We start from the raw sequence: 23,813 nt of genomic DNA, 5'->3' as shown, positions 1-23,813 counted from the left end.
CGTTGAGGATCTGCTCTCTTAACTTGCACAGAATATGTTTAGTTATTAATATTATATCCAGCACTGTTTTACCTGAGTTTTATAAAAATTAAAGATAATCAACTCTATTGCCAAACAACGACCAACAAGTCAATCTCCACCAGCTCCTCCTCCCACCCATTGACAATATCTTTTTACTCAACAAACTCTTGATGTGGCTGCTTCCATAATGTAAAAAAAGGTGTTAGCAACATGTGATGTTATGATTTTGCATTTACACCATTAATATAGTAAGTTTTTCTCTTTTAAAAAAATTTACCCAGTTGCATAATTTTACTATCACCATTCAAAATGGGTGTAATTTTTGTATGAAGACAAAGGTCTATTAGAAAATAAGCATGCAAGACAAGTACCTTGGGTTTCAGGCTTTCATGATCAGGAGGCTGGGAAAAAGACTTTGGTGAACGCAGCTCCCTGGATCTTGACAACGGTGTACAAGGTGACTGGCCTGGGACAGGAGATCTACATGGTGTTACTGATATAGTGGGCAACTGCTTAGGTCTTGCAGCTGAGGAATATAAACTATGTTTTGGGTGCAGTGAGGAGGAATTAAGTTGTGGGGAGTGGGAATGAATATTATAGGGTGGGCAAATAGGTGATGTAGAATTAGCAGGTGAGGAAGACCAATGGGTTGAGACATTTGAAGGGGTAGGGGAGACAGGATTCAGTTCCTGAGCAGACAGCTGGGATGAACCTGCTTTTGATTTATAGGTTGGATGCAAAAGATTTGGAGAAGAGGAAGAACATTTTTCTAGGATAGGGGAGAATGTGCCTTTTTCATTGGCAGGAGAGGACAAAGGGTATGATTTACAAGTGAAAGTGGGTGAGTAGGTGTGGACTCTCCTAGACTTTTCAGGCCTTTGCGGTTTGTGGACAGGGTAAGGCAACAGTTTTGTAGGAGAAAGTGCAGGGTTAAGGGAAGAAGAGTGTCTTGGGACAGGGGGCGGCACTGAAGATGATTTAGGTTGTAATAGGGGGGATACAACTGTTTTCCTATAGGAAGAAATGGTGGATGACAGAGGATATAATGAGTCAGGAGAAAGTGTTCTGGCATGAAGGTGCTTTTTAGGGGAAAGGGATCTAGCCCGAGGAGTAGAAACAGGCTTTGAGGACAAAGGCACGTGAATGGGCGAGTGAGAAAATAGTGAAGGCCAATGTTCCTCTTGGCTTGGAGAGTTTGACCTAATAGAAAAGCTTGAGGCAGATTTCTTAGGGGTAGGGGGACTTGTTTTAAACTTTTGATCTATTGTGAGTGTTGAGGAGCAAAGGGAGTTAGGAGAAAAGGTAGGAGGACAGGATGCAGAGGAGAGTGGTCTTTGCTGAGACCGGCCTGACTTCAGAATAGCAGTTAAAAGAGAGAGTCTGGTTGGCAGAGGGGATCTAATTCCGGACTTCATCAGATTTCCACTAGAGGACATCCTGCTACCAGGCTCATTTACACTACATATGGTTGAGGAGGAACCATAAAATGGGGAGGACAGTGGTTTACGACTAGGTGATAATGAATGTGCTGTGATATGGACAGGGGTGGCAAAAAATGTGTTCAATCTATTAGAAGAACAGGGAGATACGGGCTGATCTGGAGAACCTGGTGTTCCTGCTGAATTGGGAAAATATGAAACTGGAGTTGGACTCTTGCTTGGAACGGATGATGCTGTGAATTCAGACATTTTGTAAACATAGTTAGGCATAGCAATATTTGGCATTTGAAGGTTATTGGAGAATTGAGTACTGGAAGAAGGGCTGTTTAATACAGATGGTGATCTCTGGGGCATGTAAAGAGGTGAACTGTGAGCAGTAGCCTGAAAACACGTAGATGAATCTTGTTTAGAAGACCTAGCTGCAGACTGCCACTTGTTATAGGATTCTTCCAGAGAAGAGACTTGTTTCGGATTAACAATGTCACATTTTACTTTCAGTTTAGTTGGAGAAATTAAGCAGGCAGCAGGTGGTTTATGAGAAAGATGATCAAAAGTAGAAGAAGTTAACTGGGGAAAAAAGAAAGAAGTGTTAAAATAGGGTGAGATGAGGGAAACTGTTAAAATCTTACATATCAGTTGCATGATCATGCGTAAAGTATTATATTAGCACTTTATTGTGGGCTAACAGCACAGGGATATCTTAACTGTCAGTGATACAGCCTGGTGGGCTCCTTTCTAATGAGACATGATTTAGAACAAACAACTCGTGCACATGAATTATTTTGATGGAGATTTTGTTTTGCTTATATAAACAAGTTACCACTTCTCTAGGTTCAAGGCTATTGTATTTCCCATCTAAGCAAAAAACTGAAGTAATTATGCTGTCAGTAAGCATATGATGCAACTAGAAGTTATGGTACCCCAACAGTGTACATTTTATTTTACACACACACACACACACATTGTGATCAGTGATCACAATAACAGTTACATTGATACATTGATGTGAGAGCAGAATGTGGCCCTAAATATCTATAATATATTTACTGTCCAATTCTGTTCCTCATGAAATAAGGTCCTACTCAATATGAATAAGGGTGATAGAATTCAGACCTTCTGTTATCAAAAGGATTACCTCTTGTAATGTCATAATTACATGGAAAGATATCTCCATCCATTGAAAATACAGTAGAAACCCACTACAGTTTATATGACTACGTATGGATGTCCTTAGTCAGGCAATGATTTTCCTGAGTAAGTACTTCAAGATTTAATCCATATGGTTTAGAATTTGTCAGATAATTAGCTGATATGTTGCTGGGTTTGCAATTAAAATAAAAACTAGTCTTTGCATCATACCACACTTGAATAACTACTACTGTATTACATTTGTGTCAGACAAATAAGGAGGAGGAGGTTTGTAGGTTCTTGTTCAGTTTTTATAACAAAACAATTTCTACACATTACTCATCTACTTTCAAATTTTAACCAATACTTCTAAATAATATTATTATCTGAGGTTGATAGAACATCTTTAATTCCAGACAATCCTGAACCATTTAAAAAACTTTCGGCCTGATCTTGCTTCCACTGAAGTCAATGGAACAACTGCCACTAGCTTCCATAGGAGTGAGACTAGGCCCTTGATCTACAGTGAGCACCATTTCTATTTTCTATTGTTATTGCAGAAAAGAATTAAATGAAAACATAATGGTTAAAACCAAGTCAGCAATTTCTAACCATTATTGTATTTCCTGTGTTTAGTACAGGGAGAAACTGTGACAGTGTGTGGTCACGATTGTTCACCTTTTAAAAGGTGACCACTGAATGTGTATATAGATCAAGTCACACTCTGCTGAAATGCAGCTTCATCTCAGGTTGACTGCATCAGCTGCCAACCAACACATAAGGATTGCAAGGAAGAGCAGAGTCTGTGGAGGACGCATAGAACGAGAGAATACAAGTACCTGCAGGAAAATGGAATTTGCTCAGGGCGCTAGGGCTAAGACCCTATTGCTTACAGCAGGGGTTCTCAACCTTTTTCTTTCTGAGCCCCCTTTCCCCCCCCCCCATAAAAATTCCACAGCCCAGCTGTGCCACAACAACTCTTTTAATGCATATAAAAGCCAGGGCTAGCATTGGGGGGGGGGGTGTCGCAAGCAGGGAAATTACTTGGGGTCCCATGCCACAGGGGGCCCCATTAAGCTAAGTTGCTCAGGCTTTGGCTTCACCCCCAGGTGGCAGGGCTTGGGCCCCCAGGCTTTAGCACCGCACCTCCCGGCTTTGGCTTTCTGCCCTGGACCCCAGCAAGTCTAACACCAGCCCTGCTTGCAAACCCCCTGAAACCTGCTTGCGGCCCCGGACCCCTGGTGGAGATCTGCTGTCTTACAGAAAGTATATTTGGACATTTAAAGATTAGGAGCCTGATTCCCATTTCTTTATAGCCTCTTTTCACCACTGGCCTGAAAGTGGGGGTAGATGTAATTTGCTCCCACTTCAGTGCCTCTCTACAGTGCCAGAGCTGTAGAAAGTGCCTTTGTATAAACAAGAATCAGATGCTAGAAGTGGTTAGGTCCTAATTTTTAATGTCTCATGCTAAAACCAGCACCTCCTGCAGCACTGTGCTATCACCAGGATAAGGAATTAGTTCAGTGGCAGTTTAGAGGGAAGAATGTCATCTGGCATTCTGTTTGCTTCTTACTATTTTTATCTATTGAGCAATGGACTTGGCAGTTTACAAACATAAAACAGTATGTCCCCTGCTTCAAGGGTCTTACAGTCTAGCTGAAGCAACACTGAACTCTTTGATGGGCACCTTGTTTTTTAGGTTTCTCATAATTATGTTTATAACTGAGTTTTAAATACGCACACCTACACATATATATGGTATATACATGTATATACATATATATTATATTTTATATATATACACATACACCTTTAAAGAAAGATTGCACCAGACAAACTATGACCTTACAAAACTATTGGCGAGACTACCAAACCTGAAATCCAATGCCATAATAAGAATTAGTCTTTTATTTTAGGTGTTTGTTTCTGTGAGGTGCTTATACAGTGTGGGGCATGTAAGAGGTATGTAAACAGACTGTATTTCTTCTACTACTTCTGCTTATGATCAGTAAGGACAAGAAACATTGGGCTGGATTCATCAAAAGGTTAATACGTTTTTAAAGTTTTAATGGATAGCTTTCCTATTAGCTATTTCATGGAATCTCCGGTCATAATAGGGTCAGAAAAAGAACATCTGGGACATCCTGCTTTATAACCTGGGATTTCCATGTAGGTAACCCAAAGACAAACACAGAGATCTGATATTGAAACTCTTACATTTCCTTTAAAAAGTGAGTGTTCTTGTAAATTTCATTGTGTCTGTGAAGTGGAAGCCAATATGAAAAGCAGACTCTCAAAGATACATGAGAGCAGGGCCGGCTCTAGGTTTTTTGCCGCCCCAAGCAAAAAAAAATTTTGGCTGCCCCCAGTCCCAGCCCTGGGCTCCTCGCCGCACCCCCCTGCTGCCCCAGCCCTGGGCTCTCCCCACCCACCCACACCCCCTGCCGCCCCAGCTCTGGGCTCCCTCATTCCCCCCCCCCACCATTGCCCCACACACACATCTCCTGCCGCCCCAGCCCTGGGCTCTCTCCCCCTCTCCCCCACCTGCAGCACCGGGTCACTGGTAACTCGCTCCCACGGCAGGTCATTCAGCATGAATTTTAGATGTGCACAGAACACAGACAGGATTGGTTCCCATATGGTTACAGAACTGCAGTAAAGTGGAACAATTTTCAGCTTGTGTGATTGGAGGATATCTGGATGCATATTATAAGACTGTCCTACATAAATGAGGAAAAGTTGAGGTGCCTTTATTATTCTTTTCATCCACTCTTTCTTTCTATGGAGAATTTGCCAATGCAATATCACTGTCTTCGTTTTAAACAAACAAACAAACATACACTGTTGAAAATAGCAATTCCAGTCCTAATAACCACTGGGAAGCATTTCTTGCTCAATTTTATCCTACTTTTTCTACAGCAAGTTACAGTGGATCAGTATATTTGGTTTGGGAGAAATGAAGTAACAGCTGCCCAAACTGAGCTTGAGCACTCCTGAATTTTGAGGTGTTCAAATCTGGAAGGCAGGTGATGGGCAGGGGAGGGGGCTGTGGCTCCATGGGGGAGCACGGCAGCATGTATGCAGCAGCGTGTCTGGCGCTGCGCGGAGCCAGACATGCTGGTCTGAGTGGCACAGTAAGGGGACTGGGGGGTTGGATGGGGCGGAGGTTCGGGAGGGCAGTCAGGGGCAGGGAGAAGGGGGGGGTAGATGGGTCAGGGGTTCAGGGGGGGGCAGTCAGGGGACAGGCAGCAGTTGGATAGGCATGGGAGTCCTGGGGATTTGTCAGGGGACAGGTGGGGGGGGATCCTAGGGGGGAAGTTGGGGCGGTCTCAGGAGGGGGCAGTTGGGGACAAGGAGAAGGGAGGCTTAGATAGGGGGTGGGATCCTGGGGGGCAGTTAGGGGCAGGGGTCCCAGGAGCGGGTGATCAGGGGACAGGGAGCAGGGGGGTTGGATGGGTTGGGGTTTCTGTGGGGGGCAGTCGGAGGGGGTGGATGGTGGCAGGGTGGGGCTACCCTCCCTCCCTGTGGAGTGTCCTATTCTTTGAATGTTAAAATATGGTATCCCTACTCACAGTGCAGCTCTCCATTCATAGCAGGCTGCAGCGTGAGGTCTCAGCTTCCCCACTCCCTCCCCCTCTTTTCTGTTGGTAGTGGCCAAGGGAATGCTGGGAAATGTAGTTCTTTCCCTGCTCCAGGGCTGGCTCTATAGGCAGGGAGCTAACCAAGGAACTACAGCTCCCAGGGCCCCCTGTTGGTTCTCAGCTCCCATGCTGGATCCCTGCCGCCCCTGCAAATGGGCTGCCCCAAGCACGTGCTTGCTTTGCTGGTGCCTAGAGCCGCCCCTGCATGAGAGCAGAATCCAGAATGCTGATAAACTACAGATTATTGTAGTTTATTTTGTCTAATAAGGGCTAGATTACAGCCTAAAGCGAGAGCCTATACAAAGAGTGGGTGCACCATTCACTCCCATCTATGGATGACCAGCTTCACTGGCAGATGCAGAAGGAGTTGGAGAGAACCTATACCCTCCAGTCACAAGGTGTCTGGGTTTGCATAGGGGCACAAGGGGGAAAATGAGGGAATGTCCTCTCCATGCCCTCCTACACAACTACAAAGGATGGGCCACCCTGCAGCCTTATGTGCATCTGCCATCATTTATCAGCTGAATCTAAACTCACATCTGCCATGTTTTAACATGGAACATTATTTGTTTGCTCCTCCCTATTCACTAAACATTTGATCTGTTAGTAATTCATTAACACATGAGTTGATCTAATGGCTTCTCGCTTCTGGGGCAACTGGTGCTCCATTATGCCATGTGGGTGGAGCATGAGCATTATGGAAGAGAAAAGGGAGAGAACTGGCTGCTTTATGAGCACTGCCTGCTACATGATTCCCGGCTACTTCAACAAACACTGCTGGCTTACAAGAAGTGAGGGGAGCAGAAGAAGTGATAACTAATAAGTTAGTAAATTTGAAATACTGAGCTGCTTTTCATACTTTGAATATGACAATTTTTTTGCAGCAACGGTCAAGCAAGTTAAGCCTCCAAGGGTGGTTGGAACATCTATTTACTTCAGTGTCCGTCATTGTTCTCCTTCCCCCACCGACAGGAAATGAAGAGGTTAATGATTCTTTTAAACAAATGTTGTAGTATATGTACAATCACCAAAGTTGACCATGATGTTGATTTTGTAACCAAGATCCTTTTACAATGTAGACTCCTATGTAAGAGAAGCCTCTGTGAATAATACCGGTAAATTTACTAGCAGATAAGTAATATCACCTTGTCCGATCAGTCCTCCCAAAGAGAGTGCTGATCACAGCGCATCGTTCATGTTGTTAGCCGGTCCTTCAGCCACCCACTGGCCAGGCTGTCAGTGGCACCGGACACCCGATCGGCATAGCACACTGCAGCCCAGAACCCCTGAGCTCAAGTGATCAGCCAGCCTTAGCCTCCCAAGTAGCTGGGATTACAGGCGCGTGCCACCACACCCGGTATAAGTAATGTAGCCATTTTACATTTTCATACTTTCCTTTTGTTTTAGGGTTGACCACTACACTAAATACTAAACTACTCAGAGTAAGAGAGTTACCATAGAAATATTGAGAGGGGCTCAGTAGAGATGGACTTTGAACACCAGAAAAAAGCAGCTTAGTCAAAATGTATTCTATTTTTCACACACAGGGTAACAGATATTATTTAGAAAATAAAAAAGATGGGAAGAGTACATAAAGTTGTTGATCTGTCAGCCATGTGTCTTTAGAACAATGACCTAGGAAGGTATACACTTGAGGCATACATATCAGGCATAATACACATTTACCCTATATAAACTTAGGTATAGGATTAATACAGTTGAACAGACTTTATTTGAATTCTTCCAAACTCTGCATAGAAGGCCAGAGGCTACATTTTTTTCATGCACTGCCAATCAAGTCTCCTATTGCTTGTCAGACCATCAAAAACTCATTAAGAAACTATGGCATGTATATTACTCTCTGTTTCCCTTATAAAAACTTTGCCATATATTTGATAGCAGCTATTGGAGAAAATTCCTAACTAACCCTTCCATGATCTGTGTGGACTCAAAGTACCACAATTAAATTTTCATTTTCTAGATCTTTCATTTCTTGTAAGCTGCCTCATCAAGGACCAAATCTTTTGTTTCTTACTCAGGCAAAACTTCCTGTCACCAGGGTTCCTATCCCAGGGCACCCCCTAGGCCCTGGACCAGGCCCCAGCACTCACCCAGGCCTCTGCTCTGCAGTGTCCAGGTGTTCCTGTATGCCAGTCCAGTCTCACGAGGCTCTGTCCTCAGACTGAGCCCCAGATAGTCCACCCTCCTGGTGGTTGTCAACAAACCCACACCAACAAGTCATCCCACAGATGTGGTAAAGCTCTCATCCAGAATGCTTCTGCAAAGCTGTGGGCCAAACGAAGGTCACCAGTAGTATAAAACAATAGTCGCATCCCTGGTGGATCCACAACAGATCTGTGCTTCCTTCCTTCTTTCAGGGAGGGGTCTCCAGGCAGTGCTCAGCTGAGGACTTCTTGCCTTTAGCCAGTCTTTGCTCCAGGACCTGAGGACTGGAGACCTGCTCTCCTGACTGATGTGCCACCGGCTGAGCTGGGCTTCTCCCTTTTAAGCTCCTCTCTCCAATACTGACATCTCTCCCAGATGTGGAGGGGGCAGACCTGCCTAAGCCCACATTAGCTCCTTAGCCCTGTGCTGCCCAGTGTGGGGTTTGTATATCCCATCATACTTCCATTGACTTCACTGGGACTGAGCACATCCAAATGAATAATTCCTCGTGTTAGGAGGTTGTATCCTAAGGTCCTTTCTTGTTCAGTTTTACTCAGTCACAAAGTCACATGAGAACATTGAGATCACTGGGAACTTGAATAAAAACTGAATAAGGAAATCAGGAGTTGAGCCTTGGACATCAAGAATTATTCATTTTGTTAGACAGAGAAAGCAACAGGTCTTATTTTCTCTTTAAAAACACTGAAGGACTGGATTTTTGGACTAGCATAGCTCTATTGAAGTGAAGGGATTTACATCAATTTACACCAATTGAGGATCTGGCCAATTATGTTAAAAAAAGAAGAAAATTATTTCCCCATCTACAATTCCCTGGAGACTATCTGTGCTCCTTCCAGAAACATCAGAAGTCAAGTTTCTGAATGTATTCACAATTTATTTACCCTCTGGTTTAAATTCATCCATTTCCAAATAAAATAAACTCTGAGCACCATTTGTTAATATTTTCTTTAGAGTCCTAAATTTTGCCTGATATAAAATCATGTGCCATGTATAGGATAACAGAGGGTGTGTCTTCACAGCACAGTTAGCTTGAATTATAACTCAAGGGTTACCCTTAACTCGACTCCCATCCACACAAAACAATCTGTAGTTTGAGTTAAGTGGTGCTTTGAACTCAAACTCCCTGGCCAGTTGGGGTGGGGAGGGGAGTGGGAGGAGGGTGTGTTGCAGCTCAAGTTACAGCAACTGATCATCAACTAATCCAATCTAATCATTCTGCTAAAGCAGTCACTCTCTGCTGCTAATCCAATCACTATTTGTAACTGCAAGTGTGATTTTGAAGTGGGCTCACTCTCACTTGAGTTAGTTAAGTGCAGTAACTCAAGTGTACTAACTGTTGCAGCAAAGACAAGCCCACAGAATGGGCCTTGCCCTTTGAGTTGTCATTTACACCCGTGCAAAGACAATGAAAAATGACACTAAAATAGAACAGAAGCATTTTACACCCTCTTTTCACAGAAGTAAATGACTGCATAAGGTTCAAAGAAGGGAAAATTCACAAACCAGATCCTCAGCAGTAAATCAGCTTAGCTCCAAGATCCATTGATTTCAATGGAGCTATGCCAGTTTTCACAAGCTGAGAATCTAGCCCTACACCTTTAGATTGTGTTATGATGAGTAGATCAGAGAGGCAAGAAGAAAAAGATTAACAGATCTGCACCAGCTACTCACCTCCACCCCTCCTAACAGCTCCCTTTATACATCCTCTCTGTTGTGAGACACATACCCACTTTTAGCTAGAAATGTAGAACTATTGACCGTGGCAAAAGAGAGAAGTTACTAATAATCCACAAAAAGCAGCCAGTAATCGACATCCATCCCGAGCTGAATTGGATGACCACATCCCGAAAGAGATGGCAAGTAAAAGTTGACATGCACATCCCCACCCACACAGGAGAGTTAAAATAATAACATACCTGGTGGTGTTTTGGGGAACGGGTAGCACTGTGCAACAGCACAGCACATTGTGTCTCAGGAACATTCAGGTCACCATGAGGTTTGCTTGACTCACCACCAGAAGAAATGTGGGAGGTAGCCAATAACTGGCATCTCGCATGCCCAGTGCCATGACCTACGGAAGGCTGCTGAACATTGTTTCTGGAAATGGTCTCTTCATCTCCTTCATCAGAGTCCGTAATAAAGACAAACTCAGCCTTGAAAAGGTCACTCTCCTGCATTTCTCCTTTGCTCGTCTTACACCCGTTTGGCCGGAAAATCTTTTGGCTGGTGCCTGCGTGATAGGTGGATTCACTGTCTTGCCTGATTCCACTTTTTAAGGCCAGGTCATCAGAGACTACGGTAGACTGCAAAACACATTAAAATAAATTCTAATTTAGCTTGCAGCACTAGCTGGCACTATGCTACCAATCTCCCAGAAGATAAGCCAAGATCTCAGGCTCCAGCCTAGGCTGGGTGTGTCCGAGAGACAGAAGTTGGCTGTTCTATTGTTCCACTAGCATGCTTTCCCACTCCCAGCACCTTCTCTCCCACCAACACACTGGCCCATACATTAAGTCTGTTATAATGGGAGACACTTGCCTTTCTAGCTACATAGCACTGAAATGGGAGACTCAAGTCAAAACGATAGATTGGATTTGATGTTGGGAATAACATTGCAATTGGGAGGGAAGATAGGGTGCAGTCAAGCAGAATGAGCTGTGAGGCCAGCCTAAAGCAGACATGATGGGGATGGAATTCTGACTGTGGGATCCACAAGAGCAGACAATACTGCTCACAACTATCTGACAGAGAAATCTGGGGCAAAACCCATACATAGCAACAAAGGAACAAAGGACTAGAATCCAGGGCATTCTTTGGAAAGAGGAAACAAAGAATCTGAGATCAGGGCGCTTTATTGTACATTTAAGGGTAAGCATTTTAGCACAAAGCACAATTGTTCTTTTTACAGCAGATAATATTCTGCTTTTTCAGTTTCTAGTATTTAACCCGACAAGTGCAGCAGTAGTGTTATCCTTTGCATATGTCTTATGCATTGCTGAGTCACCCAATATTTGAAACTATTGATGTATTTTGTTTCCCTAGAAGAAGGGATCAGGCAGAGGAATAGATGTATGAAATAAATAACCAATAGGGCTTACATATACATGCTCTGCCAGGGGCATGCTACAGAATTAGATTCCCATTGGTTGCAATGGGAGTTACAGGGAAATAAGTTCTTTCGAAAATCAGACCACTTATTTAGATATCTAAATATGAGCTTGGGTGACTTGGCCATGCTCAGTTTGGAAAGGAGAATATGAAGGTCCTAATGCTGCTCAGCATACGTGAGTGCTGCCTGTATTAGAGCATATTGAAACGTGATGGATGGACACAGAACTCAGGGAAACCTGATTCTGCATACTGAGAGCACTGCTAGTCAGGGGTGCTGAAACGGGGGGTGGGGGGTGGAGAGGTCATGGGGCCATAGTCCCATCACTTTTAAAAGTGGGAGCCTCAGGGGAAAAGGCAGAGCAAGGACCTTGGGAGAAAGGGGTGGAGCAAGGTGAGGTGATGGTGGGGCCTCGGGAGAAGGGGCGGAGCATGTATGGGGGCATGGTTCGGGTGCCGGTGCCCCACACACACACTTCTAGGGAGTTTCTGGCACTCCTGCTGCTAGTAGCAGCTACACGGTCAAAGGAAGGAGCAAGTAACTAAGTGACTACACCTCTACCCCAATATAACGTGACCCAATATAACACGAATTCGGATACAACGTGGTAAAGCAGCGCTCCGGGGGGGCGGGGCTGCGCACTCTGGCGGATCAAAGCAAGTTCAATATAACGCGGTTTCACCTATAACGCGGTAAGATTTTTTGGCTCCCGAGGACAGCGTTATATAGGGGTAGAGGTGTATTTGCAACATGAGGATTACATTTAAACTCAACCTCCTCAGACATGCCCATTCTCTGCCCACATTCAACTGTTTTTTTTAATGCTGTGCCCTGGGGAGAGGATGTTCAAAGTGCTTGAGCCTTCCATTCAGTTCAGGAACTATTCCTAGCGCTGCGCACTACTTGCCCTCATGTGTAGCTTATGTTTACTTAAACTGGAGTGCCAGTTACGTAGCATACAAGGACTTGAAGGGCCAAGACCAAAAGGAGTGTGGAAATTAATCAGAGGATCATATTTATGCTTTTAAATAACACAAGAATAAATGAAAAGCAAAGGAAATATTTCCCTATGCAGCGTAATGTGAGCCTAGGGAATTCACTAGCATGGGAAATCACTGAGGCAAATGGTTTAGCAGCATTTTTTAAAATTATTTATATATGATCAAGAGGAACAGTTGTAGTTATACTAGCTAAATTCAAAAGTTACACAGGATATTGGTCTGCAGGAGATAAGATGATCACCAGCTGAAGTCAGTAAGACATGTCCTCTATGCTGTTCAGCAGTGGCACTTCAAAGACTGTCCCAATTAGCAAAGGATACCTGCTTCCTGTGGTACTCCCCATTTCAAGTGTAGAGCACCCATCTCAAACTCATAGGAAGTTTCAAAACAGAAGAAACATAAATTTTACTGCAGTATTTTTGCAGAATTTGAATAATTATGGGAACTGGCATCTTCATATGGAGCATCCAATGGTGGCCATTGCTGAAATCAGGATTCTGTGACTTACTATTGGTGTATTCCACTATGATAATTTGAATGTACCTATTCATGTCCCCTTTCCACCCTCATCACATCATCATGATATATCATTACATAATTGGCAGAACACATTATGGAGATGGGGAGTGGTTTACTTCAGGTATAAACTCTGCCAAAGGCAAAATACCTTATTAGGCAGACCATCAGTCTGCTCCATTATAGCAACTCCCATGTTTCTATGTATATTGCATGGCTGCTTCTCTGATGGTCCTGGAATTTACAATCAAACTCCAACAGGGAAAAGGTTAAGGAGGAACATAAGCTAGTTCAGTGATGGTCAGGAAGACTTTACCATACCTTTCAAGTAAATGTAAAACTATGTCAATATAAAATCCTACCCTATTTATAATTTCTTGACTGCTTTCATTGTTTGGCTCCTCTGAAGTTCTGACCAGGAGTTTACAGACATCTACAACCTGAAAGTGAGTTGGAAGTCGTCCGATAGATGGAACAAATGTGACGGTCAAAGGTCTGGTTCCGGATTCTCCAGAGGGGACCTACAAGATACATAATGAATGCAGCTTTTAATCTTGATGAAGATTATTTTTACCAAAGAAGAAAGAGTCTGTTTAATTCTTATGAATGATCCAATATACATCCTCATGCCTTATGCTCATTACACTAGCTTTACTGATGGATGGGTTTTGTGTCCTAGCAATACATGTATTTTCTAATCGAATCTGAAAAATTATTTTCATAAATGACAAAATTTTGTCCTGGCTCACACCTAGTGCCACCATATTGAATCGGTACAGTTGCATTGTGGGTATCTCAGCGGTGAGTTTGGCCCACAGTTTGATGTTCCATAATTCTCCTGCATCAGCACTCCACTAGTCTGCATGTGCCACTGTGCAACTCCACTGCGTTCAGCAGATTTACACCAGCCTGAACACAGGCTATGGCCAAAAAGCCTTTTACTTATGAATGGACCATAAATTGAAACAGTTGTTTTAGAAACAAGAGACCTTTAACTGTAGCAAACGACGTAGGAATAGAGCTGGCAGCTTAATGGAACCACAATCATTTATCACGGCTTTCTCTTAAAACAATTACATCCTAACTAAAATCAACGCACCCAAGTGGTTTACCTGTGAAAATAATTTGAGAAATAGAAGAAAACCCAAACTTGCTTCATTGTTTTTGCCACACCACTAGTATGTGCAAATGACACACTTCCTAGAGTAAAAGTTGGCATGGAGCCAATGCCAATCATGGATGAGTTTGGGGATGAATTCTGCCTCCAGGAGAGTCCCAGGCAAATAGAGGTTACAGTATACTTCCTCCCTCACCTCCACATCAGGGCCATCCAGTCCCAGAGGCCAATTGTCTAGGTATATGGGAAGGTGTCAGAGTAAGCCATGGCCCCACCTCCTTCTCATCCTTTCCTGCCCATTTGGGGTACCACAAAAAGTCTGGGAAGGAAGAGTGCAGGCTGGGGTCAAGAGGGTGGGGCTGTACAATTTTCACCTCAGCACATAATGGGAATTCCACCTAAAAGACAGCACAAGACTTTCCACAGTCCCCTCCAATCAGTGAAATCCCCCTTCATAGGAGGTCCTGGGAGGCAAGTGCTGGCAGAAGAAGCCCTTGTAATGAAGCTGGAATAAAGCTGTCTTGCCAGCAGAGATTGGTGAGAGGAGCTGCAAACAGCCCCTCTAGTGTGGAGCCTCAACAGGACCTCATAGCAGATCTGGGGACAACTATGGATCAGATTCCATTGATTCTTCCATGGGTGGATAAAGGGTGCAAGCCCATCCCCCCGATGGAAGAATATGGAAGGAATTCATGGAAGTTATCTCTAAAATCTGACTTCAGGATTGTAGCAGTTAATCTAATTTTCAGACAAAGTAATACGGGACTAAACTGAATTGAATTATGCTGTAGCATAATAGCAGCAATCTATGAGTTTTTTCCCCTGTGGTTTTCTCATTTACAACGAAAGAGAAATTTGAGCAACGTGCTACTCGTTATACTCCTTTGTAATTTGCATCTGTAAGCAAGTAGCAATTTTAGGACATAGAGACGAAAAACACTAATATAACTCAAAGCAAGACTAGCCTTGTAGCTGCCAGGATGTTAAAAATGATAAACACAGATTTTCAGCTAAAACAATTTAAGTAGATGTTGATTTCATTATCAGAAAACTGCCTCCTACATGACCTACACAAAGCAATCAGATTATTTACACAGCCATAGCCCACTGGAGTTTGTTTTGCAGTTTACGATAAGAGCCTTATTCTCCAAGACACAGTCAAGAACAATTTTATATTTCATCAGATCTAATGAGCAACGTTTTAAGATCTTCATAAGGTAAAAGCACTGAACACATGGCAGTCACCACAATGCTTATGAACAGTATGACCTCACAAGTCGAACTGGGCCCTTTTGTTCACAAACTCAGGTGAATGTGCTATACATTCTAGAATTACTCATTGCTTCCAGATGCAGGATACAAAGGGATGGGGGAAAGAGAGAGCCTGAGCCCCAGCCTCAGCGAGCAGGGCTGACTGGCAATGCATGGAAGAACAAGGCACATGACCTATAGGCTCCTGCAGAGGGGAGTGAATGCTAGATATTCCTTTTCATGGGGAGCTCTGGGTGGTATTTTGCTTCAAGGAGCCACAATGCTTCTTTCAGCATGCCCTGCAACAAGGCAGCTCTGCATTCCCCAGTGGGGGGGGGGGCTGTGTTTCAATCTGGCCCTTGGTCTTTATGAATCAGAGATGCAATTATCAGCTAGGCAGCTTGGCAATTAGTTTGCACGCAATAGAATACTTAGTTCTTGCTCCTGCAAACAGGGACACTTGCAAACTATCCTGTTGATTTTGGGACTACTCATGTTGTCATGACCATACAGCTAAGGGTAGCATAAAATCCCTCCTTAACCTGTAAAGGGTTAAGAAGCTCAAATAACCTGGTTGGCACCTGACCAAAAGGACCAATAAGGGGAGAAGATACTTTCAGATCTGTGGGGGAAGGTTTTTGCTTTGTGCTCTGTGTTGTTGTTCTCTCTGAGACAAAGAGAGAGACCAAACAAGTAATCCAGCTCCTACTGAAATGATACATCTAATATTACAGAAATAGTAAGTAATAGCAAGGAAATGCATTAGATTATCTTTTGTTTTAGCTTGTGAATTTTCCCTAGGTTAAGAGGGAGGTTTATTCCTGGTTTTTTTGTAACTTTAAAGTTTTGCCTAGAGGGGAATCCTCTGTGTTTTGAATCTTTTTGTTACCCTGTAAAGTTATCTTCCATCCTGATTTTACAGAGGTGATTCCTTTATCTTTTTTTAAAAAAAATAAACTTCTTTTAAGAACCTGATTGTTTTTCAGTGTCCTAAAGACCCAGGGGGGTTGATCTGTGCTCACTTTGTAACCAATTGGTTAGGATATTATTCTCAAGCCTCCCCAGGAAAGCAGGTGTAGGAGTTTGGGGGGATATTTTGGGGGAGGTAGGGCTCCAAGTGGCCCTCCCTGAATGTTTGTTTAAATCACTTGGTGATGGCAGCGATACTAAGGGCAAGGAAGGAATTTGTGCCTTGGGGAAGTTTTTAACCTACGCTGGTAGAAATAAGCTTAGGGGGTCTTTCATGCGGGTCCCCACATCTGTACCCCAGCATTCAGACTGGGGAGGGAACCCTGACACATGTGCATAAAGTTAAGCATGCGCATATTTGTTTTCAGGATCCAGTGACTAGAATGCAGTCTGGTCTGTAATCTCCACTCCAAAGACCACTGGTACTTTTCAGAACGAGCACTATCATGCATGCAGATTGCATTTCCTTAAATCTTCTTTGTTCCACAATCTCCGTGAATAACATTTCAAGGAGTGAAAGGATAAATGTGTAAAATGATTTATAGAAACTTACAGAAAGACTGTTATCACCAGGGACTTTCCTGAGCAAATATTTATGATGGTATTTGCGATCACCTTCGCTCAAGCTGGGACATGAATCATATTAGCTAGCTGTTGAGTAAGCTTTGTAAAGCTGACACCATCCATCACAGTCTTTAGAGCACCTGGCTCTTCACTGCAAACTGCTGCAGGCAGCCTTTCAAAACCTCTTTTAAAACACACATGGATTTTTTATGGATCTGTGATTGTTCTTTACCCTTCCACCTCTAGTTAAGAAGTGAAGGTACTGCAGCACCCTAGCTACCTGACACAGTTGCTAATGCTTTCCCTTGTTACCTCCCACTTGTAATGCAGTTGTTTGACACTTGATATCAGATATATTGTATGATCAGACATGGAGGTAACATTAATATTTAATAGGGGTTATTAGTTAGTTTTCAAACTAATAATTTTTAAAGGCTCAACGAAGCAGAGAGAGAATACCAAGTACACAAAGAGCCAACATTTATAGAATTTTTTTAAAAATTAAAAAACATTTTGTACAACTAAGCTCACAATCATTTATGTGCAGACTTCCAAAGTGGGAATGCAAGCAAGAAGTAGGAATATAAGGACTAGTGCATTATACTATGGCATCCTTCTGATATTGAATATAGCCCAGCTCAGATTCCCTGGGCCTGATTTGCCACTGGTATACCACCAGTATATCTTCATTGTTTTGGTGCAAAACTGGACTAAAACACTGGTGAAGGCCTGTTTAACTTAAATACATGATGGAATTAACCATCACAATTAATAGAAAGATAAAATTATATTTGAAAAATTAAATTTAAGAGGTTTGTGCAAGATGTTTGCGTTATAGACTAGACAGCATCATCCACCAACTACTCCATGATGTCCATTCACCATAGTTTTCTTCTTTGGAGGATGGCATTAAATTGACGCTTGTTTGAATTCAACATATTTTAATTTTGTTAAAAATTAGATTGTGTCGACCTCCACATAGAATTTCTTCCTATGTTGTATAGCCTCAGGCTAATACAGGAAGTTTCAAGTTGTCACATATTGCATAGGACAGTATGCTGTGCCACACTTCCTGTTGATTCACTCAGACTTGCAAACAGACACAGGAACGTGTAGCGAATACAACCATGATCATGCAAATCAGGCTAAGTTATACTAGCAACAGAACTAGAAGATACATGATAAACAGAGCTGGTCAGAAACCCAATGTTTTTCATTGGAAAAATCCCCTTTTCAACTGAAAAATGGGTTTTCCATGGGAATTTTCAAAGCACAGTGAAAAACGTCACTTCATTTATTTTTCAAAACACATTTTAAAATGAATATTTTCATTTCTATTTGCGTTAAAATGTGGCTTCAGTTTAGATCAAACTGATCCTGGAAAAGGAAAATCAAATGTTGTCTAACTTTTATTTTCTATTTTCATTCAAAATAATGGGGGTGACTACAAAAAAAAGCAATAACAAGAGGAAGTGAGATGTTGCTTTTCAGAGTAATAGAAAGAAAAAGAGTAAAAATCAAGAAATAATACAGAAATAAAATAATGGGATGGACAGAATGGTAAGACATGGAAGGAGAGGGGAAAAAGGGTGAAGAAATGTGAGCAGGGCATACATAAAATAAGACATCACTTTTAGGAAGTGAATGTAATTAACTTATTTATACTTCCTTACTTTGCTACACTTTCCTAGCAGACATTCCAGATCTCTGAAAGTTTGAAGGAAATGGATAGAATGGCTATTGTTCGCACTTACATAATATTTCTGTTACTAGCGTCTCTGGATTCTATAGGTTACAAATCTGAGAAAGAGAAAATAGCCTGAATTTCATCAGAGTACATACAAAAACCTGCAGCAGACTGGGGTCTAGATTCCAGAGCCCAAAAATAATAGCAGAATGAATTCAGTGGCCCACACATCCAGCTGGCCTAACTCCATTGGAACCCAGGAGTTATGGCAGCAAAGAATTTGGCCCACAATGTTTATTCAAGAAAACATTAAACAATCACTTTTTGTATTTATCTGTCCCGCTCTATTAACAATGAAATAATTGCCTAGCTTTAATTGTGCCTTTTTATCTGATTTAGGCCTTTGAAGAATATCAACATTTAGCATAATCTGAATATTTTTTTCCATGTAGTATTTCTGCTGGAAGGACCCAGGCTGCAACATAACACAGTGCTTAGTAGTTATACAAGAAATTTATGGTAAATGATTTCCAGGGTTTCCTTTCTTTGCCCGCAGTAATGCATAATTAACATGTTCTGTTTCCCATGAGCCTGAGGATAATAAATGAATCTCTGTATTAAATGTCCCTTTCTCCTTTATAATGTCTTCAAATTGCATTGTTGTGAATTAAATTTAATCTCAGTGACTAGTTCCTTTAGATTTCCTTCATGACTGAAGACTGTTAGTATGAAATTGACCACTGTAGTTGAAGTAACAATCTTTTCCAGCTATTTGTTAAAGTAATCAAGTTCAAAATTAGCAGAATGGCAGTTCACTGCCACTGTCAGCAAGTCTAACTATTTTAATAGCAAATATTTCCTTTCTTGGTTTTAATTTATTTAATTAAAGGAAAGAGACAGAAATACCTCAATGTCTAATAATGTAACAAATATAAAAGATATGTTATTAGATACATTCATATGTATGGATATGTTAGATATATACATTAAAACCCATAAGAAGAAATGTTAGCTATTAAAATAGTTAGACTTCCTGACACAGTAGCATTTCTGCCGCCCCAAGCAAAAAAAAAAAAAAAAAAAAAAGCCGCGATCACGATCGGTGGCGGCAATTGGGGGAAAAAAAAAAGCCACGATCGGCAGCGGCAGTTCAGGGGCAGGTCCTTCGCTCCTAGAGGGAGTGAGTGAGGGACCTGCCGCCCCCAAATTGCCGCAGGTGCCGTCCCTCTCCCTTGGCCGCCCCAAGCACCTGCTTGTTAAGCTGGTGCCTGGAGCTGGCCCTGAGCAGTGAACTGCCATTCTGCTATTATTGAAATTGATTACATTAGCAAACAGCTGGAAAAGATGGTTACATTAACAACAGTAATGAATTTCATATTAACAATCTTTAGTCATGAAAGAAATCACAGAGTAAATTTAATTCACAACAATGCAATTTGAAGAAATTAAGGAGAGAGAGAAAGATAACACAGAGATTAATTTATTATCCTGATGGGGAAAGTAACAAATAACAAATATGGGAGTTAGTCAGCTGGTGAGTATTTCTGGAGCACTTCTGTCTTATTGCTATTGATTAATGTTGGGGGACAAAAACAGAGCACTTTTCTGTGCTGAGAACTTGCCATCGAATTTGACAGGACTCTGGGCTGGTTTACTGGTTTGCCGTGTTTGAAACCTATGCTTTGTTGCTAACTGTCAATGCTAAGTTGCCCTGCAATTAGGTGTGTTAATGCCTGCTTCCTTTCAGGGATCTTTAATATGATCTTTATATCATCAACGATCTACAACCTATCCTGGAAAATCCCTCACTCTCAGACCTTGGGAGGCAGGCCAGTCCTCGCTTACAGACAGCCCCCCAACCTGAAGCAAATACTCACCAGCAACCACACACCACGCCATAGAAACACTAACCCAGGAACCATTCCCTGTAACAAACCCTGTTGCCAACTCTGTCCCCATATCTACTCTAGCGACACCATCAGAGGACCCAACCACATGAGCCACACCATCAGGTGCTCATTCACCTGCACATCTACTAATGCGATATATGCCATCATGTGCCAGCAATGCCCCTCTGCCACGTACATTGGCCAAACTGGACAGTCTCTACGTAAAAGAATAAATGGACACAAATCAGACACCAGGAACAGTAAGAGACAAAGCCAGTCGGAGAACACTTCAATCTCCCTGGACATTCTATAACAGACTTAAAAGTAGCCATCCTTCAATAAAAAAACTTCAAAAACAGACTTCAAAGAGAAACTGCAGAACTAAAATTCATTTGCAAATTTAACACCATTAATTTGGGCTTGAATAGGGACTGGGAGTGGCTGGCACACTACAAAAGCAACTTTCCCTCTCTTGGTATTGACACCTCCTCATCAATTATTGGGAGTGGACCACATCCAACCTGATTGAATTGGCCCTGTCAACACTGGTTCTCCACTTGTAAGGTAACTCCCTTCTCTTCATGTATCAGTATAATAATGCTTGCATCTGTAATTTTCACTCCATACATCTGAAGAAGTGGGTTTTTTACCCACGAAAGCTTATGCCCAAATAAATCGGTTAGTCTTTAAGGTGCCACTGGACTCCTCATGGTTAATATGAGAGCATTTCAGGGCTTTTTGAATAGGGCAACGATTAGAGGCAGCTGAGTGAGACAGGATGAGTCACTATTCCAGCTGTGGTGGGGGCCATGTTACAAAAAGCACACAGGCTCTCAGTGGCTGGTAAAATGAAGAGAGTTAGCCAGCTGAGTTCACCAGCGAAGGAAAGCAGGGAGTTATTGTATAATGAAGTACCTGCAATGGGAAGAAAATGGTATGCTGTCCACACCACAGTTAGCTCTTCTTCTGCCTGCATCTGTGAGGGGTCCTGACCAGACAGCCATCCTGACCCTGGAAGCTTCTACCCAGACCCTGGTCCTAACTTGGTGGGAATTCAGTCTGCATATCCCTGCTGATGAAAGCCAGGCACAGGGAACCACCCAGTGTGAAAGGTGTCTGTTAGTGGAGTCCCTCAGAACATCTGCATAGCATCCAGTAGCATAAGCACTTCACCAACCGGATGTATATGGAGACATCCAACATAGAGGATGCTAGCCAGCTACAGATGACTGCAGCGAGACCAGAGGATGAAGGAGAATTGGCTGCTCTGCAGGGAGGAGACTGGCTTCTGGCCCCCTCAGGCAGTAGACAGTGCTGAACCCACTCACCCCAGTCCTCAAGTGAGGACAAGACCTCAAAGGCTGAGGAAGAGGAGGCACATCCCCCCAATGTTCCCTCTAATTTTTTACATCCATGTGCAGCATGAATTTTGTTATGTGCACCAATATAGAGGTGATGTGTGGTGGGGGTGGGGTTGAGGGGTTCGGAATGTGGGAGGGGTCTCAAGGCTGGGGTATAGCATTGGGGTGGGGGGAGGGCTCTGGCTGGGGGTGTGCGCTTTAGTGTGGGGCTAGGGATGAGGGGGTTGGGGTGCTGGAGGGGGCTCAGGGCTGGGACAGAGCATTGGGGTGTGGGGAGTAAGGTCTCCAGCTGGGAGTGAGGGCTCTGGGGTGGGGCTGGGGATGAGGGATTCATGGTGCAGGAGGGGTCTCAGGGCTGGGGAAGAGGGTTGGGGTGCAGGGGGGGTGGTGCGGGCTCTAGGGTGGGGCCGGGGATGAGGCGGTTTGGGGTGTAAACTGCGCTGGGGCTGCGCTGGGGAGAGAGGACCACCCTCCCCCCGCCCCGCCCTCCTCACTGCAGCAGCCTGAGGCCAGGGGAGATGTGCCTCTCCCCAGCCGCAGCAGCTCCGGGGCTGGGACCAGGGGAGAGGCACCTCTCCCCACCTGAGTGGCCCTTGATAGCCTGCTGCATGGCTGCGCAGCTTAGAGGGAACTTGGACATCCCTCCAAGGATGAGAGGCTTAGGTAACTACACCCAAGAGGAAGAGACATATGGTGGTGGTGTTCAGGAACCCTCTTCTAAGGGAGACAAAGGCATCCATCTGCTGATCTGACATCTGTTACAAGATGTGAGCTGCCTTCCTGAAGCCTGCATCTGCGACATCATGGAAAGGTTGCTGAGGCTCGTCTATCCCTCAGATGACCATCCCATAGTGCTCATCACTGTGGGCACTAATGATACTGTCAGGTATGGCCCTGGGAGCAAAGGTGAAGGAGTCAGGGCATAGGTGGTATTCTCATCCATCCTCCCAGTTGGGGGTAAGGGCCCAGGCAGGGACAGACGCATCCTGGAGTTGAATGCACAGATGGTGTTGATGGGAGCGCTTTGGCTTCCTCAACCATGGCATGCTGTTTCAGGAAAGAGGACTGCTGGGAAGAGATGGGGTCCACTTGACAAAGAAGGGGAAAAGCATCTTTAGACACTGACTCACCAACCTAGTGAGGAGGGCTTTAAACTACGTTCCAAGGGGGCATGTGACAAAGTTGACTGGAAGGTATAAAAAAATGTGACCTTAACAGAGGGTTAGATGTTGGGGGAGGGATGGGAAGCAACTAGAGGGAAACAGTAGGGGAATCTGAGCATTTTTATGTCTATACATAAATGCAAGGTGTATGGGGAATAAACAAGAAGTGATAATGTACACTCAGATGGCATAGTGCTCGTTATGATAGTATGCAAGTTAAATTATGACAAATGATATCACTGATATTTGGTGGTATAAATCTCATGATTAGGATATTGGTATAAAGGAGTATAGCTTGTTCAGAAGAACAGGCAGGGAAAAAAGGGAGGAGGTGTTTAATGCTTATTTTGCTTCAGTCTTCACTAGAAAGGTTAACTGTGACCAAACACGTAACACAATTAATATTAAGAAAAAGGGGGAAGGAACACAAGCCAGAATATGGAAAGAACAGGTTAAAGTAAATTTAAATAAGTTAGATGTATTCAAGTTGGCACAACCTGATGAAATTCATGCTAGGATATTTAAGGGACTAGCTGAAGCAATCTCAGAATCATTAGCAATTATCTTTAAGAACTCACGGAGGATGGCTGAGACCTCAGAGGACTGGAGAAGGGCAAACATAGTGCCTATCTTCAAAAAGGGGAACAAAGAGGACCAGTCAGCCTAACTTCAATACCTTGAAAGCTACTGGAACAGATTAGTAAACAATCAGTTTGTAAGTACCTAGAGGATAATAGGGTAATAAGTAATAGCCAGTGTAGATTTGTCAA

The 23,813-nt window shown here is 43.2% G+C and overlaps 1 protein-coding gene across 1 annotated transcript in view; it reads right to left on the bottom strand.

Moving 5' to 3' along the window:
- Positions 1 to 23,813, bottom strand: part of MLIP (muscular LMNA interacting protein) — a 160,889-nt gene that overhangs the window by 90,009 nt on the left and 47,067 nt on the right. Inside the window, exons 3-5 of the mRNA XM_065402009.1 lie at positions 13,405 to 13,563; positions 10,333 to 10,719; positions 393 to 2,027 (exon numbers count right to left, since the gene is read on the bottom strand). Coding sequence (XP_065258081.1) covers positions 393 to 2,027; positions 10,333 to 10,719; positions 13,405 to 13,563 — 2,181 coding nt within the window. The remainder of the gene's footprint in view (positions 1 to 392; positions 2,028 to 10,332; positions 10,720 to 13,404; positions 13,564 to 23,813) is intronic.

Source organism: Emys orbicularis, chromosome 3 (genome assembly GCF_028017835.1).
Source record: "Emys orbicularis isolate rEmyOrb1 chromosome 3, rEmyOrb1.hap1, whole genome shotgun sequence".
In the NCBI taxonomy this organism is placed as follows: Eukaryota; Metazoa; Chordata; order Testudines; family Emydidae; genus Emys; species Emys orbicularis.
This window is presented reverse-complemented; position numbering and strand designations above follow the sequence as displayed.